Below are 18,728 nucleotides of genomic sequence, written 5' to 3'. Positions count from 1 at the left end.
GAACATGACAGTGGCAAACGGCTGACATTTCATGTGAAACAGCGTAGTGCAGTTTTCTGTCAATATTGTTTCCTACCTTTCACCACAATCAAACAGCAAGTCCACTTGGTTGATCTGGTTCTCGCCAGTCAGGACGTCAATTTCAGCCTCTGCCACAGTTACTCCGTATGAGTTATACTGAGGAGCATGTCTGGGCTGTGGGTCTGGCCATATCCTACACAAATAACACAATCATGTCTTTATAAAGCGATCAATCATTACACTTCTTAGAAAAATACACTCCAAAGATGCAACTTGAGTTAGATTTTATGAAACATAGAAAAACTACAACACGGTTACAGGCCCTTTGGCCCACAAAGTTGTGCCGAACATGTCCCTACCTTAGAGATTACTAGGCTTACCTATAACCCTCTATCTTACTAAGTTCCATGTACCAAGTTCCAAGTCTCTTAAAAGAGGTGATGAAAACAAGGAAAAGTAATCAATATTCTGCTTATGATATTTACAGAATAGGAATCTGTCATTTAAGAAAATAGGATACCAGTGAATATGCCCAAAATCACTACACAATGAGTCAAATGCAGGTCTCCAATAATGCACTTGACTTATAACTGAATGAAATAAGTTTGTGAAGAGTGACATGCTTCTAACTGGAACATTCATGCTTTCAATGATTGATGGGTAGGGGCAGTTCAGTTATATGATCATGCACACAAAGTTTCATCTCAGATATGCTGTTGTGTGACGAGAAACCAGACAGTTTCTCATAAACTCAAGACAGAGCCACACTTGGTTGCTTTATTACACCTATCAGTGTCCAGCTTTAGAATGCTACTGGTGGGGTGCTGAGTATAGGCCATTTGATTACCATCGCAACATGGATAGTGCAAGGAGAAAATATAAATGCAGTTCCGCCAATAATTTCACAAAAAGAAAGCATTTTCAGATGACATTTCTATCAATCACTTATTTTTGTATGTGTTGCCTACCAGGTGCCAGAGTTCAGGATACTTACTCAGTGGTAGAGAGGAACTTACAAAAGAAGGGAGAGGATCCAGAGATTGCAGTCCGTGCAGGTATCAACAACATAGGTAGAACGTGGAAAGATGTTCTGCATCGACATTTATTTTTTGATTCATTCGTGGGACGTGGGCATCACCGGCTGGCCAGCACTTATTGCCCATCCCCAGTTGCCTTAAGAAGGAGGTGGCGAGCTGCCTTCTTGAATCGCTGCAGTGCATGTTCTGTGGGTTGACCCACAATGCCATTAGGGAGGGAATTCCAGGATTTTGGCCCAGCGACTGCGAAGGAACAGCGATATATTTTCCAAATCAGGATGGTGAACGGCTTGAAGGGGAACTTACAGCTGGTGGTGTTCCTATGTATCTGCTGCCCTTGTCCTTCTAGATGGAAGTGGCCATGGATTTGGAAGGTGCCGTCTAAGGATCTTTGGTGAATTGCTGCAGTGCATCTGGTACATAGTACACACTGCTACTGAGTGTCAGTGGTGGAGGGATTGAATGTTTGTAGATGTGGTGCCAATTAAGTGGGCTGCTTTGTCCTGGATGGTGTCAAGCTTCTGCAGTGTTGTTGGAGCTGCAGCCATCCAGGGAAGTGGGGAGTATTCCATCACACTCCTGACTTGTTCCTTGTAGATGGTGGATAGGATCTTGGGAATCAGGAGTTGAGTTACTCGCCACAGTATTCCTGGCCTCTGAACTGCTCTTGTAGCCACTGTATTTATGTGGTGAGTCCAGTTGAGTTTCTGGTCAATGGTAATCCCAAGGATGTTGACAGTGGGGGTTTCAGTGATGATTACTCCATTGAATGTTAAGGGGCAGTGGTTAAAGTGTCTCTTATTGATGATGGTCATTGCATGGCATTTGTGTGGCACGAGTGTTACTGCCACTTGTCAGCCCAAGCCTGGATATTGTACAGATCTTGTTGCATTTGAACACAGACTGAGGAGTCACGAATGGTGCTGAACATTGTGCAATCATCAGCGAACATCCCCGCTTCTGACCTATGATGGCGGGAAGGTCATTGATGAAGCAGCTGAAGATTATTGTGCCTAGGACACTACCCTGAGAGACTTGTGCAGAGATGTCATGGAGCTGAGATGACTGATCCTCCACAACTATAACCATCTTCCTACGTACCAGGTATGACTCCAACCAGTAGAGAGTTTGCCCCCTGATGCCCATTGACTCCAGTTTTGTTAGGGTTCCTTGCTGCCACACTCAATGGAATGCAGCCTTGATGTCAAGGGCTGTCACTCTCACCTCACCTCTGGAATTCAGCTCTTTTGTCCATGTTTGATCCAAGGTCGTAACAATGTCGGGAGCTGAGTGACCCTAACAAAACCCAAACTGGCCGTCACTGAGCAGATATTGCTGAGCAGGTGCTGCTTGGTAGCACTGTTGATGACCCCCTTCCATCACTTTAGTGATGATCAAGAGTAGACTGATTAGGCGGTAATTGGCCGGGTTGGATTTGTCCTGCTTTGTGTGTACAGGACATGCCTAGGCAATTTTCCACATTGCTGGGTAGATGTCAGTGTTGTAACTATGCTGGAAGAGCTTTGGTGTGTGTGTGTGTGTGTGTGTGTGTGTGTGTGTGTGTGTGTGTGTGGGGGGGGGGGGGGGGGGGGGGCACTGTCAGCAGACCTGGTAGTCATGATGTGGAGTTGCCGGCACTGGACTCCAATGAGACACAGTAAGTAGTCTCACAGCACCAAGTTAAATTCCAACAGGTTTATTTGGTAGCACGATCTTTCAGAGCATTGCCCCTTCATCGAGTGAGTCATATGTCATCTGATGAAGGGGCAACATTCCAAAGGCTCATGCGACCAAATAAACCTGTTGGACTTTAACTGGGTGTTGTGAGACTACTCACTGGGTAAACCTGGTACACCAACCATTTGCTCCCAGATTGTAACCACGTAATGGTCCAGATTTTGCAGTAACAAAATATCAATGTTTGCCATCATTAGTCCTCTGAAACGGATAGTATCTCTGGGTCTGCATATGCCCAGTTAAACGGGGAAATTCACAAGTTGCTATGAGATAATCTTTGCTTCTCCATTGGGTGCTCTGAAATCCCTGCATAAATTGTAATCTATTATTAGTCAATGAACTGACTATGTTGCAATATTGCCGGAACCCTGAAAAAGCAATGCCTTGTTAATGGCTGTAAATGTGTTTTTAATAGCATAGTAACTCATAATTGCTACTGAGGGGCCTCTTTGGGCCCAGAAAAGCTCATTTTTAAATGTGTGCAATGTCACTTTTGCACCATTTGAGAACAAATTGAAGTTTAAAAAAAATGTGATCTTTCAGTTTCTAAAATCTATGTCCCAATCCATTGTTTTGCTTTCTCTAAAATTTATAAACATGAAGAATAATTAATGCACTTTAATCCTGGTTTGTTTTCAGTGAGAATTCTTAAATGTAATTAGCTATTTATCCTGCTTAATGATGTAATCGTTGTGTGACACCTGAAGATCCCCTTGACTTGGTGCCAGTTTCAAACTAATACTAATTCCTGGGATGGCAGGTCTGTCATATGAGGAGGGATTAACTCCGTTAGGATTGTATTCACTGGAGTCTAGAAGAGTGAGAGGGAATTTCATAGAAACTTATAAAATTCTAACAGAGTTAAACAGAGTAGATTCAGAAAGAATATTTCCAATGGTGGGGGAGTCCAAAACTAGGGGTCATAGTTTGAGGATAAGGGGTGAACCTTTTAGAACTGAGATGAGGTGAAATTTCTTCACCCAAATTGTGTGGAAAGTAACTGAGACCAAAACATTGTCTGATTCAAAGAAGAATTTAGATATAGCTCTTGGGCTAAAAGGGATATGGGAGATAAGGGGGATCAGGATATTGAATGATGATTAGCCATGATCAAAATGAAAAGCAGAGCAGGTTCGATGAGCCAAATAGCTTACTCCTGCCTTTAATTTCTATGTTTTTATGTTTCTACATATCAAAAGAGGGGGAATGCAGACCACAGAGATTGCTAAACCTGTTTACTTTGAGATCAGCAGAGAGCATTGTTGCCTTGATATTGATTACAAAATTCGAGCCTACATATTTTAATACCTAAGTTTTACTATTTGAAAGAAGGAAACGCAATTTCAAGCCAGCGAAGAATAACTTTATCAGTCACATTCAAGAAGGATCACTTGATGAATTAAGTTACTCACCAATATTGTGCTGTCAAATTCACCTTGGCTTTAAAACAGGCTGCAACCAGACCCTTCCAAGAGGTAGCTGGTGGAAGCTTATCCTTCACAGGCTTCATTCTCTTCATCAATATCTCGCAACAATTTTTTACTCCCTGTGAGTAAACCAAAGCACAGGTTTACCCAAGAGCATGTGTCTGAGACAAACAAATGAAGTAGCATGATGCAACAAGTCAATACTTTCCCAAAACATCCTTTGAGGCCACAAACTGTTGCCTATGCCAACCTGATCTAAGCTCCTAACAAAATATGAATTCTAAATTAAGTCTTGCTGAAAAAAGATACATCTTGCAGAATTTTTTTATCTTGCAGTCATCAAGACAATTTATATTGTGTGAGAAGACAGTGCTAATTGATTGGCAAGTGGACTCTTGATTAGAAGCATTATCATGGAGAACTGATGACTTACAGTTAAATATCAATCTTTGTTTAAATTTAAAGGTTAACTCTGATTGGTCAAGGCATCGCCCTGAGAAATGAACTGGATAATGGCTGACACCTATTTTGTTTAGTTGAAAATAATGTAATGTGTGCACATGTTCTTTTTGTCTGTAAAGGACAGGACAATGTGTTAATATATATAATTTTTAACATGTGTAAGTGAGCCACACCATGAACCCCACTGATGATCTTAGATTGTCAGTGTAATTCTTAGCACACTGAAGATTGTTTCACAAATATTGTCCAATCACAAAATTATATCTAATGTTAATATAATATAAGAATAAGAACATAATATAAGAAATAGGAGCAGGAGTAGGCCATCTAGCCCTTCGAGCCTGCCCCGCCATTCAATAAGATCATGGCTGATCTGTCGTGGCTCAGTTCCACATTCCCGCCCTCTCCCCATAACCCTTAATCCCCTCTCTTATCAAGAACCCATCAACCCGCTTCTTAAAAATATTTAGCGAGGCAGCCTCCACCACTTCAACGGGCAGAGAATTCCAGAGATTCACCACCCTTTGAGTGAAGAAGTTCCTCCTCAACTCCGTTCTAAACCGCCTCCCCTTTATCTTGAGGTTGTGCCCCCTAGTCCTACTGTCTTTTTTGAGCGGGAAGAGTCTCTCCACCTCTATCCTATCCATCCCATTCATCATCTTATACGTCTCAATGAGATCTCCCCTCATTCTTCTAAACTCTAACGAGTACAAGCCTAGTTTATTCAGCCTCTCCTCATAGCTCAATCCCCTCAACTCCGGTATCAGCCTAGTAAACCTCCTCTGCACTCCCTCCAGGGCCAAAATATCCTTGCGCAGGTGCGGCGCCCAAAACTGCACACAGTACTCCAGCTGCGGCCTCACCAATGCCCTATACAGCTGCAGCAAGACCTCCCTACTTTTATATTCAATCCCCCTCGCTATGAAGGCCAGCATCCCATTCGCCTTCCTGACCACCTGCTGCACCTGCAAGCTGGGTTTTTGCGACTCATGCACAAGGACCCCGAGGTCCCTCTGCACCGTCGCCTGCTGCAGTTTTTCGCCACGTAAGTAATAATCCTTCCTATCATTCTTCCTACCAAAGTGGACCACCTCACACTTGCCAACATTAAATTCCATTTGCCATTTCCTGGCCCATTCGCCCAGCCTATCTAGATCCTTCTGCAGACTCTCCACACCCTCCGCACAATTTGCCGTTTCCCCCAATCTTGGTGTCATCAGCAAATTTCGACACCCTGCACTCGGTTCCCTCCTCCAGATCATCTATATAAATGGTAAATAGCTGAGGCCCCAGCACCGACCCCTGGGGCACCCCATTAGTCACCAACCGCCAATCCGAATAGCACCCATTGACCCCCACTCTCTGCCTCCTATTTGACAACCAATCCTCTATCCACGCTAACACCCTACCCCCAACTCCATGTCCCCTGACCTTCTGCAATAACCTCTTGTGAGGTACCTTGTCAAACGCCTTCTGAAAATCCAGAAAGACCACATCCACCGGCTCTCCTCTATCCACTGCCCTAGACACATCCTCATAGAACTCCAGTAAATTTGTCAGACACGACTTCCCTTTAATGAAACCGTGTTGCGTCTGCCCTATCAAGCAATTCCCTTCAAGATGCCTCGCAATTTCCTCCTTAATGACGGATTCTAACATTTTACCTACCACAGACGTTAAACTAACCGGCCTATAATTCCCCGCCTTTTGCCTGGCACCCTTCTTAAACAACGGCGTAACATTAGCCATTTTCCAATCTTCCGGCACTTCCCCGGAATCCAGCGACGTCTGGAAAATAACCACCAAGTCATCCACTATCACCTCCGCCATTTCTTTCAGAACCCTCGGATGCATTCCATCCGGTCCTGGCGACTTGTCCACAATCAGCCCCTCCAGTCTGTCGAGCACCACCTCTCTAGTAACAGTAATGTCATTAAGACCCTCCAGTCCTACCACCTTTCCATCGCTAACACCCGGCAAATTATTCACGTCCTCCTCCGTGAAGACAGAAACAAAAAAGTTATTCAAGACCTTAGCCATTTCCCCATCCCCTACCACTAGCTCCCCTTTCTCATCCTCTAAAGGACCAACGTTCACCCTAGCCAGCCTCTTCCTTTTTATATATTTATAAAAACTCTTGCTATCCTTTTTTATATTAAGTGCTAGCCCAGCTTCATAGCTTCTCCTACCCTCCTTTATCAACTTCTTTGTCAATCTTTGTTGACATTTAAACCTTTCCCAATCCTCTTCTCACCCACTACTCTTAGCTACTCTAAATTCCTCCGCTTTTAATTTAACACTTTCCTTCACCTCCTTCGTTATCCACGGCTTATTACCTCTCTTCCTACTGTCCTTTTTAACCATCGGAATAAATTTCTGCTGAGCACCAAGAAAGATCTCCTTAAAGATCCTCCACTGCTCCTCAGCAGACCTACCTTCCAACGCGCTCCCCCAGTCCACATTCGCCAATTCTTCTCTCATCCTACCATACTCCCCTCTATTCAAACAAAGGACGCGTGTCCGGGAACCCACTTTCTCCTCCTCCATCTGCAACACAATATGTTTTGAGCTTTACAAGCACGGGCTGATTGGATACGGTCAGTATCTTGCAAACAGCTGAAGGGGGCATACTGTTTGATTAGATCCGCCAGTCCTTGGGATGTACTGTAGGCCCCTGTTCCCTTTACACTTAGTGCTTTTGCGAATTATCCTGATGAGTGCAAGACAAAAAGCTTTGGCAATACTCTGTTTTTGTACTATCAAATGACTAATGTCTGCCTCTAGAAGTACATGGTACTTGAAATGTACATGCTCTACCAGCATATCCATCTATCCTTTTCTGCTTCATGTGCTTACCTAACTTCCTCTTAAGAGAAGGTAGTGGAGGAGCTGTACTGGCACTGGACTAGTAATCTAGAGACCCAGGGTAATGCTCTGGGGACCAGCAGGTGGTGAAATTTTGAGTTCAATAAAAATCTGGAATCAAAACCATTGTCAATTATCGTAAAAACACATCTGGTTCAATAATATCCTTCAGGGAAAGAATTCTGCTATCCTTACCTGGTCTGGCTTATATGTGACTCCAGATCCACAGCAATGTGGTCGACTCTTACTTGCCCTCAAGAATGGGCAATAAATGGTGGCCAAGCCAACAACACCCATATCCCATGAACAAACAAAAAACAAGTGCATCACTTCAATAGCTCCATGTGGTATAGAGCTCCACGGTGTTCTGAGTAAATAAGTTTCTCATGAATTCCCTACCACATTATGAGTGAACCTTTCCAAATCAAAAATGGACAGTGGGTTCAACAAGTCCGAGGTTTCTCACTAATTAGCCACCGTTCCACTGATTGGGCAAACCCATAAACCTATAGGAACCCTACAGTGCAGAAGGAAGCCACTTGGCCCACCCAACATCTTACCCAGGCCCACTGTTGACAGCTGCAGTCTTTTAGATGAGAAGTTAAATCAAGGCCTCTCTCTGGCCTCTGGTGGATGCAAAGGATCTTATGGCATAATTTTTATGAAGAGCTGGGTAGTTATCCTTGATGAATTGAATAATATTTATCACTTAATAAAATCAGAAGACAGCCTATCTGGTCATTAACACATTGATGTTTGGGGGAGTTTGTTGTGTGCAAACTGGCTGCTGTATTTCCTACAATAAAACAATAACTATATTTCAAATGTATTTCATGACTGTAAAGCACTTCTGGGAGTCTTGCGGTCATCAAAACGGCTATATACGTGAAAAGTTTTTCCTTTATAAGCACAGTTTCATCTCTAAATCTATTCATTTCCCTACAGGTGATAGAATGAAGCCAAAGAAAATATTCAGCAAGTCAGATAGCGTCAGTAGAGAGAAAAAAAGAGTTAATGTTTCAGGTCAAAGATCCATCATCAAAACTAAAAAACGTTAGAAATGTAAAAAGTTTTAATACGTACAAAATTAGGGCAAAGGCGAAAAGCAGGAGCTTTTTAAGTGACAATAAGTTATGGTTTTTCATATAGGAGAAACTAAATCAGTTAGGATTATATTCAGTGGCGTTTAGAAAGTGAGAGGGGATCTCATAGAAACTTATAAAATTCTAACAGGGCTAGACAGGGCAGATTCAGAAAAAAATGTTCCCAATGGTGGGGGAGTCCAGAACTACGGGTCATAGTTTGATGATAAGGGGTAAACCTTTTAGAACGGAGATGAGGAGAAATTTCTTCACCCAGAAGGTGGTGAATGTGTGGAATTCACCCCCAGCGAATGTAGTTGAGGCCAAAACACTGTCTGATTTCAAGAAGAAATTAGCTCTTGGGGCTAAAGCAGTCTGAAGATATGGGGAAAGGGGGGATCAGGATATTGAACTCGATGATCAGCCATGATCAAAATAAATGGCGGAGCAGGCTCAAAGGGCCAAATGGCCTACTCCTGCTTCTGTGTTTCTACATTCTATGACAAAAGGGATGGTGGTGCAAGGCAAAAGGAGAAGGTAATGGGACAAGAAAACATAAGGGGTGCAATTGTACCAGCCAGATCTCCGTTCACTGCAGCAGGATGGGAAAATTCCTGCCACAGTGAACAGTGGTAAGATTCCAGCCAAGATGCCTTGAGGAAATGGGAGAAATATCAACAGCTGTCGTCTGAATAACATACAGGCAGAACTTTCGATCTGAAACTACTGAACTCAATGCTCAGTGTGGAAGTTTGTGAAGTGCCTACTCCAAGGATGAGATATTATTTCTCGAGCTTACGCAAGCTTCATTGAAACAATGCAGGAGGCTGGAGAGCACCATCATCTTCTGAAGAACAGTTAGGGATGGGCAACAAATGTTGGCCTAGCCAGCGAAACTCATGTCTCATGAAAGAATAATAAAAAGGTCAGAATGGCAGTGGGGCAGTGCAAAAAAATGACAGGCAACTGGAAGTTCAGAGTGACTCTGCAGACTGAACATAGGGGTTCCCCAAAGCAGTCACTCAAATCTGTGTTTAGTCTCCCATGCGTGGAGGAAACTGCAATGTGAGCAGCGAATACTTTACACTAAATGGAAAGAAGTAGAATTAAATCACTGTTCCACCCGGAAAGAGTGTTTGAGGTCTGGGGCAGTGGGAAGGAAGGAGATAAAAGCAGGAGGTAAAACGCAAACCCTATACTTTATTGTAAGGAGGGGGTTGTTGAGTTGATTAAAAAGTGGACTACGGTATTCGAGAGGGAACTGTTCCTTAAGAATGCTGCAAGGGGGTTGGAGGGGTGGATTATTTGGTGGTGGCATTATGCTGGATGCAATGGAAATGCAAAGGATGGTCAGTTGAATCTGATGCTGGTGAAGACCATGCATAGTAGAATCCCACTTCTAGCATTTCTACCTGGCCAAACTTTACTGTCCCACCAACAGATGTTGCTACAGACAGGAAATGATGAAAACTTGTACAAGATGATTTAATATAATCTTTGAAAGCACACAGATGATTAATTAGAGGGTATCACAAAGACTCACCAAACAGTTAAGCTCACTGGTGATGCTGCCACCAGTCACACCGGAATTTGGACTGTTAACTGTTGTTGTCGGTTTGATAGCGATCAAATCAACTGGAATTCCTAATGTATAGGCACATACCTGAGCAACCTGATATACAAAAAGAGACAGAAATCAGACATTATTTCAACACAAAACTAATCAAAACTCCATATAGGAAAAGAAACAATGAAAGCGTTAGAACAAAGTTTTCTCCCTCCTCAACCCACGGGAACCTAAGCAATGCACATTTTGCATGGACTTAACATTGAATCTGGTCCATTTTCTACAAATACTTAATTACTTGTTGGGCGGGTAGGACATGGGACTGCACCTTGCAATCGGAGCAAGATCAGATTTGTACTGTAGGTCTTAAAGCAGGATAGCAATGTGAGCCTGAGATTACTTGGAATATTTCAACATAATTGCAATGCAAGAACACAGTTGCTCCATTTTCTTTTGAGGAAATTTACATTCAGCTTGTAAGCTGGTTTTACACCAAAACACTGGTAAGCATGAATTTCCTTGATTTACTCATTGCTTCAGAGATGGGTCTATTGAAATTCTGTGCCATTCCTTTATATGACTTTACCCTTCTTGTCAAAACCCAGTTCACATGAATTTCCTGCATTAAGTCATGCTTTGATGGAGATTTACATCCAGGTGTTTAAGTGTAATGAGCCTGAAGACAAGGTAGTGGTATAACAGATTGCAGAAGTTTGATCAGCAAGCTTTTAAAGAAAAAGTAATTGATACAAAGACTTGCACCATACTTGTGTGCCATCAGTCTCAATGCTCTCAAAGTTTCAACTCAATCAAACTCTCAAAAACAGATTATCTGGTCATTATAACATTGCTGTTTGTTGTGCGCACATTCGCTACCATGGTTCCTACATTACAAAAGACACTACTTCAATAGTACATTATTGTCAAAAGCAATTTGGAGCATCTTATGGTCATTAAAAGTACTATTTAGGGTACTATTTAGTTTTTTTTTAGTTTAAAGCTTTCAAACTTAAGCAGCTGAAATGGCTTTTCAAATAGGGACATCTCTATCCTGAATAGTGATAATACAAGGAAGAGCAGCAGCAAGAGGTTCAAGAGAGGTCAGACAACATAGCAGAAGACAAAGATCCACTCACTATTATCAGTCTATTAACCCTTGTCTCCCACCCCACCCGCCCCCCCCCCCGCCACCGGCCCCCCCAACCTTTTCCACACTGTTTGTGCTCATGCTTTCAGCTGCTTAAGCCCTGCACTCTAGAACTTTCTCCATCTTTTCTTCAAACCCCTCCTTCAAATCGACTTTTTGATCAAGCTTTTGATCGCTCTATCCAATGTCACTTTCGATTCAATGTCTCTTTGAGTGTGTTGAGTTTATTTTTAAGATACTCAGACCACAGTGGGAATTATTCATCAGCACACCCTAGAACATGGATTAACTTAAGTCTCAAATTGAAGTGGCCTATTATAGCCGTCCTCAGTTTTATCCTGCAAATTGCTGGTTGCAATCCTGCTGAAAGAGCAGCACCTTCCCTTCATTTGGCAATGGGTTAGGTACTCAAACTGATGTCAATTCAGAGCTGAGGCTCTTATCACTGGAACTGTGTGGAGTTGGATCTGAACCCAGCCATTCTGATTCGAGGCAGGATTATTAGCACTGAGCCAGTGGCTAATCTGTCCTCAGGCAAGTACTTGCTAGATGGAACTCAGTTTGGGAGCCATATTCTGGTCCCACTTGCGTGTGCTATCTGTAAGAGGTCTCAAATCTTTCAACTTCCAACTCAGCCATGGGGATAAATCCACTAGGACAAATGTCTCTTTCTCTCAGCCTTAACTGTCTGTACAGGAATTTCACACTTAATCATAGTGTTATTCACACTCGAATCACTTGAAATTATACAACGCCCACCCCCTCCCCCCATTCTTTCAGATTGAGTTTCCACTCTAGGGCATTTTTAATATAGCTCATTCTCTTTAAAATTTTGAATCCAAAATGGTTTCACAGCAAGCTATTACTGAACAGGATTTGATTGCTTCTACAATTTGCCTTCCAGAAAGAGGGGGCAGTCAAATATCTTATCAGGGAAGTCACAGTGTGTTGTACATTTTTTTTCTTTTTTTTAAACTTTATTCCAATCCAATCAAGTCAAATTGTTGTATATTTTATATATTGGATCTATGCAGAGGTAACACTAGTTTGTGTGCGTATGTGTGTGTGTGTGTATATCAGGTTTCATTTATAGTGCTTTTGAAAAGCCTGCTGAGCTTCCTGCAATTTGCTTACTTTTCTCCAGAGTCCACACCCAATGGAGAACCATGAACATAGATCAGTTACCAGGCTCTCATAATCAAACACAGAACAACTGTCCAAGTGACTATCACATGGAGGTTATTTTGGGAGGGGGATGGGTACATAAAAAGGAGGGAACAGTGGGAAGATAACAACATCAAGAAATTAAAATGAAGGAAGCAAAAAAAATCTCACCACAATGAGGAATCACTCCATGAATTGTGAAGCCTACCTTGGTATCAAGGCCCTGGCCAGATTCAATTCCACCTTGTGATACCATTACTGAACCATCACTGGCAAATATTGAGACAGTACCTAAAATAGATGAATTACTCTTAGGAAACACATCATGTGTTGCATAGCAATAAATATTACACACAACTATTATGTATTCAAACATTTGGTGAAAAGATTAACATAAAAGATATTCTGATGAAGTGTAGCAAGAGACAACTTGACAGAATACAGAGATAAAAATAAATCTCCTCAGGGAAGGCAAATGCAATGTAATGTTCTTCGTGTTGGTAAAAATGAGCAGATATTCCAAACAAACATTCAAGGCGTTGCTATAAGTCACTATATATGAGCCAAATGGTGACTGGATACAGGTAGAACAACCTCACTCCATGTGATTCGAGCTGTTAACTAGAATGTTTTGAGGATAAAAATAACTGTACACAAGATAATGGACCAGATATTTTGATCTGTGGTGATGCTGTGTTCATCACTGCTGCCTCTGGAGATCTCTGCGCCTACTTCTTGCCCTGCTGCAATGGTGCTTCAGTGCAGCATTCCACATGGAAAACCGGCAAAAAGCAGCAACGCTGAAGAGGATGAGCAAAGAGGAGCAGAGCAAAATGCATGCCCCCTTTTTATGACATTAAAAGGTGAGCCTTTTGCAAAGGTCTCAAATCTTTGAGTGGGCTACTGAGTGAGTGGGAGGGTGAGCGGTAGATGAGCAGGTGTGGAATGGGAGCAAGTAGTCAGGAGGGTAGTCAGGTCAAGAGATAATCGGGTCAGGTCAAGGGAGGGGGGAAACGGACTGGGTCCAGATGTTGACGGGTTGGATAATTACATTTGTTTGAGGTGTGCATTGTTAGTCATGAGGGGGATGTGTAGTTCTGTCAGGTCAGGAGAGTGGGCAGTCAGTTGGATCAGAGATTGATGGTGACAGCAGGTTGAGTTCCATTCCGAGTCGCCAAGTCACACCAGAGATTAAGCTAGGTAAACAATTCTGCAGGTAAGGATCCAGGTACGTGACACATTTACAGCCCTAGACTTTGACAGCAAGATCAGCATAAGATGTCAGAAAAGGTTAACTGCAACCTTCCACTTTAGACCTAATCTGTATGTTAATTGTTTAATAGTACTCACCAGGATATATAAAGGGGTTACAGGTGGCACTGGGTGTTGGGTACATGTATGTGGAGTTGTAAAAGAAAATAAAGTGAGTTTGTGAAAAAGCTGGACGTGCATCATCTTTTATTGCTGGACTGCAACTGGGAAGGTTAACATAAGTGACATTGGCATAGAGTCCTAGGCAGCAATGGAAGTTTAGGTTTCCCAGGCAATTACAGCACCTGTGCACAAGTCAGGGCTTCCAACCATCCTGATGCAACTTAACCTCGGTGCAATGCTATTCCTGATAGCGGAAGATCTGGCTCAATATCTCTCACGGTAGAATGGCCAGAAGGAGATGAACTCCTCTTACAGTCAACACCATAACCTGTCCAATAGATTCTAGTGCCATGAAGAAAGAGAAAATCTATTCGTTTTTAATCAAACTTGGGTAGTCAAACCTCAGCTGCCTTTTCCAAATACTGAGTGTGTAATTTTAACTTGACCTGTTTGTGAGAAAAACCAATGCCCTGATTTGCTGAAAGAGAAAATGGGAATCCGTTCTGTCCACAGACCTGGCCTAAAGGAAAGGTATTTGTATTTTGGAAGTCTTTCTCTGAGCCTAAGGGTGTAGTTGTATTAGTGAAGTTTCATAAATAATGCTGCAGCTTAAAAGATTTATAATTTGAATATATGTCATAAAAATAACATTATAGTTAAGTGACAAACAGGCCAATCACTAAATTAAATACTAAACTAAGAAATAGAAATTAGTTTGCCGAGGTTTTGAAGGTTGACCTGGAAGTGTCTATTATTGCATGTGGAATGTGAAAATCTCATATTGTGTATACACCTCCAGCAGAGGTACTCCTGAGTTTAACTGAAACACTCTGGACTCAATATAATTCTCTGACTAAATACCAAGGCACATCAAATGCAGTCAGTGCACTCCACTTACTGCTGAGTTCATTCTTTTTGAATATCCCCAGACTGTCCATTTGGTGCTAATTTACCCTGACCTTTGGACTGTACTATCCATTTTGAATTGGATCAATTTGCTTGTAAAGATACAAAAAAAGGAAATCTTTCTTTCCAGTACTCTAGGCTGAATTCTGCTCATTGTTGCAATGCCACTGAACTGGGATGTGATCCTTATGTGGGTGAAGCTACTTTTTCATTCCTTATGTATACTGATATTTAAAGGAGCTGAGGTCAGGCCAAATAAATGTAAAAAAATTTACCTTTTGTCACGCAATAAGTGAGAATTAACTGCAACTTTTGCAGCGCCCTCCCTAAACACACAGTCCTACAGAATAAGTTAAAACTGAGGTCTTAACATAATTACACATCAAAATTAAATCATATTCCTAGAGAACAACGAAACTATTCTTCTTTCACAAGACAACATCCTTACGATTTTAATTACACTCCCAGCAATACTCCCCCAGTAATATTCCCACAGCACTCACACAGGTAATTTCCATCAGTCCAGTACAGGCAATACTTGAGAGGAACCACCGCCAGTCCTTTCTTCTTCCACTTATTGTCTGCATTGAACTTCTGAATTGCTTGCTGCCTTGCAGCCACATCCGCTTTTGTTAACTGAGCTGTCCAGGTAGACAACAAAAATGGTTATTGCTTCAATACGTTAAGAGTGTTACAGAAAAAAGAACACAGAATTATTCTCACAGCATCCAAGTGTTTTTGGATAACACAGACACAGATGTCAATTTGTAATGTAAATAATTATGCCCACGTGCTATGTGTATTCATCAGCAGGTACGACTGAAACCAAAAAAAAACACAAGCCTTGAAGCGTGCTAGCTAACCTCTGCATTCTGAGTAGCACTCCGCGCAAGTAAGATGGCATTAAGTTATAAACTCAATTCTAGAAAAACTAATTTTCCCTGTTTATGAACATAGGAAGTAGCAGTAGGTCATTTGGTCCTTCCAGCCTGCTCTGACATTTAGCTGGATCATGGCTGATCTTCTACCTCAAAGCCATTCCCCGCATTTTCCTCGTACTCCTGAATGACGGGCAGCACGGTAACACAGTGATTAGCATTGTGACTTCATAGTGCCAGGGATTGGGGTTCGATTCCAGCTTGGGTCACTGTCTGTGTGGAATTTGCACGCTTTCCCCGTATCTGTGTGGGTTTCCTCCGGGTGCTCCGGTTTCCTCCCATATTCTGTGGGTTAGGTGCATTGACCTGAACAGGCACCGGAATGCGGCAACTAGGGGAATTTCATGGTAATTTCATTGCACTGTTAATGTAAGCTTCACTTGTGACTAATAAAAAATAAAACATGTCACTGGTATTGAGAAATCTATTGATCCCAATCTTGAACATGCTCAATAACTTGGCCACCACAGCCCTCTGGCATAGAGCATTCCAAAGATTCATGGCCCATGATTGAAGAAATTCCTCCTCATCCTGGCCCTATATGGACTACCCCTATTCTAAGACTGTCTCCATGGTTGGGAATCACAGGAAACATTCTTCCCACCTCTATTTGTTGAGCCCTGTAAGAATTTTGTATGTTTCGCTGAGATCATCTCTTATTCTTCTAAACACAAAGGAATACAGGCCCTGCCTCCTCACTGTTTCTTCATAGAACATCCCCAGGATTCGTCTGGTGAACCTTTGTTGGATTCCCCCTATGGCCAGAATATCCTTTCTTAGTCAGGGAGACAAAATTGCACACTATACTCCAGGTGTTGTCTGACCAATCTCTATATAGCTGGAGCAAGATATTCCCACTTTGGTACTCAGATCTCATTGCAATGAAGGCTTTTTGCCATCTTAATTACATGCTGCACCTGCATGTTAGCTTTCATTGACTTAAGAAGAATGCCCAGGTCTCTTTGAACAGCAACATTTCCCAATTTCGGCCCATTTAAGAAATATTCTGTATTTCTGTTTTTCCTACCAAGGTGGGTAGCTTCACATTTTTTCAGATATACTCCATCTGCCATGTTCCAGACTACTCACTTGGTCTGTCAAATCTTCATGAAGCCACTTTGCGTGATCCACATAACTCGCCACCAAATTTTTTTGCCATCAGCAAACTTTGAAATATTACATTTGATCCCCACACCCAAATCATTGATATAAATTTGAATAACTGGGACCTATGCACCCATCCTTGCGATACACCACTAGTCACAGCCTGTCAACCTGAGAAACATTGAATCCCTACAGTGTAGAAGAGGCCATTCAGCTCATGGCCACAATCACACCTCTAGTTATCCCTAATTTTCCACTAATTCCACTTTTAACCCCTCACTCCAACAAGTGCTCCCATTCTAATATGTGACTCTTCAGCTGAGAACTTGGACAGGTAATCTGCTCTCAGATTTGTTATGCTAGGTTTACTGTGTAACGCTGGCAAAGGTGAGAGTTATGATTTCTTTGCAAGGCTGCGAAATAACAAAATGATATGGTTTGCACCAGGAGAGATTAAAGGTGGATGATTTTAGAAAGGATTTCTGGTACAGTATTTGTCCCCCTTAGGGAGCATGTGCTTATGTCTCTACTGGCCATTACCAATGTGTTTTATCTGCTAATGTCCGTATAGAGCTTTCTCAGTTATCACGAGAAGTCCAAATATCAGGAAATACAGTCACAGATTATAAAATTTCAATCTCTGTTCCAGTATAAATGGGGGAAATTTCAGAATATCAGCAGATTGAGGATACATTACAAAACCATTTCCTTCCTCGGTCCTGGATTATAGACATTGCACTTTGTCAACCAGCAGCAAATGAAGAACAATTATAAATAAAATAGTGAAACCACTTCATTGTTAACATGATGCTCTGAAAACAAAGACAGAGTGAAAATATATATCACATTTAAGATGACAGCCAAATTAGTAGCAATGTGCGATGTGCTGTATGCAATGTGTGCAAGAGGGCCTTTTGGTGATTCTTAAAATTTATCTTTGAATTGTGTTTAGATTGCTCAGCTATTTCATCAGGACTCAGTGCTACAGAGTTCCAGAAGTTAACAGAGAGTAGTCAGAAAGATTTAGCAAGAGACATAAAACCATCCAACCATGGCTTTAGTTACAAAAGATAATAATAGGTTGTCACAGCATCACAATCCTTCAGATACAGCTCAGAACTCACATGAGTAAAGTTCCTGGATGCTGCAGTAAGGTAGGACAAAGCCCATTGGTGTAGTGTCTCCTCGAGCATACAAGTTCTTCTGCTTTACCATGATTGGATCTAATGACAGAAACTTGGCCACATGTTCCAGGATTGTTTCAATGACAAATATGCTGGGCGTTGAACCTGTAAAAGGAGAAAGTTTATATTTGTGTGTCAGCTTGTCTGAGTTGGTGGAACTCTGATACAGGATATTAGAATTGAACATGGCACACAGCTGACGGGAGAATACAAATCTGGACTGACATTTCAGTGCTGCACTGTCACAAGTGCTGCCTTTCAGATGAAACTTTGTGTTCAAGGTCCATTCAACCAGCAGAAATTCTCCTGTGTCCTGGACAAAGATCCCCCTTCAACCACATTACCAAGATCACACTGTTGGTTCATTCATTTAAATGATTGTGGCAAATAATTGTCCTTTTAGTTTAATTTTCATCTCCATCTTGAATTTTAGTTTCAACTTTAACAAGAAGTTCAATTCTAATTTACTTTGTACTAGCAACAAAATTAGGCCGTGGGTTTCACCGCAGTGGCGGGTGCATAAAACGGGAGACCCCCATCAACAGCAGCAGGTCCAGAAGGGCTGCCTCTGCTGCTCTAAAATACATGGTGGGAGGTGTGGAAAATCCCATTTACCTAACACAAACTGGATACTAGGGGAAACGCTGTCACCTGTTTTCTCCATTTCTCATGACTTGCGGTTGACTGTCACCTTAAGCTTGATGGTCATCAAA

General features: G+C 42.0%; 1 protein-coding gene across 3 annotated transcripts in view; it reads right to left on the bottom strand.

Moving 5' to 3' along the window:
* Positions 1-18,728, bottom strand: part of LOC145343186 (uncharacterized) — a 143,144-nt gene that overhangs the window by 13,379 nt on the left and 111,037 nt on the right. For 2 of the 3 annotated variants that reach the window (XM_080189200.1, XM_080189201.1), the window contains 6 exons: positions 17,956-18,120; positions 15,293-15,430; positions 12,718-12,800; positions 10,175-10,303; positions 4,208-4,341; positions 77-214 (listed from right to left, as the gene is read on the bottom strand). In XM_080189200.1, coding sequence (XP_080045326.1) covers positions 77-214; positions 4,208-4,341; positions 10,175-10,303; positions 12,718-12,800; positions 15,293-15,430; positions 17,956-18,120 — 787 coding nt within the window. Of the gene's footprint in view, positions 1-76; positions 215-4,207; positions 4,342-10,174; positions 10,304-12,680; positions 12,801-15,292; positions 15,431-17,955; positions 18,121-18,728 lie in introns of those variants that run through there. The other variant, XR_013886690.1, reaches the window with a different exon arrangement.

This window comes from Carcharhinus amblyrhynchos, chromosome 5 (genome assembly GCF_965287045.1).
Source record: "Carcharhinus amblyrhynchos chromosome 5, sCarAmb.v2.hapA, whole genome shotgun sequence".
Classification (NCBI taxonomy): domain Eukaryota; kingdom Metazoa; phylum Chordata; class Chondrichthyes; order Carcharhiniformes; family Carcharhinidae; genus Carcharhinus; species Carcharhinus amblyrhynchos.
Note: the sequence above shows the minus strand (reverse complement) of the source record. Positions and strands in the feature narration are given on the sequence as shown.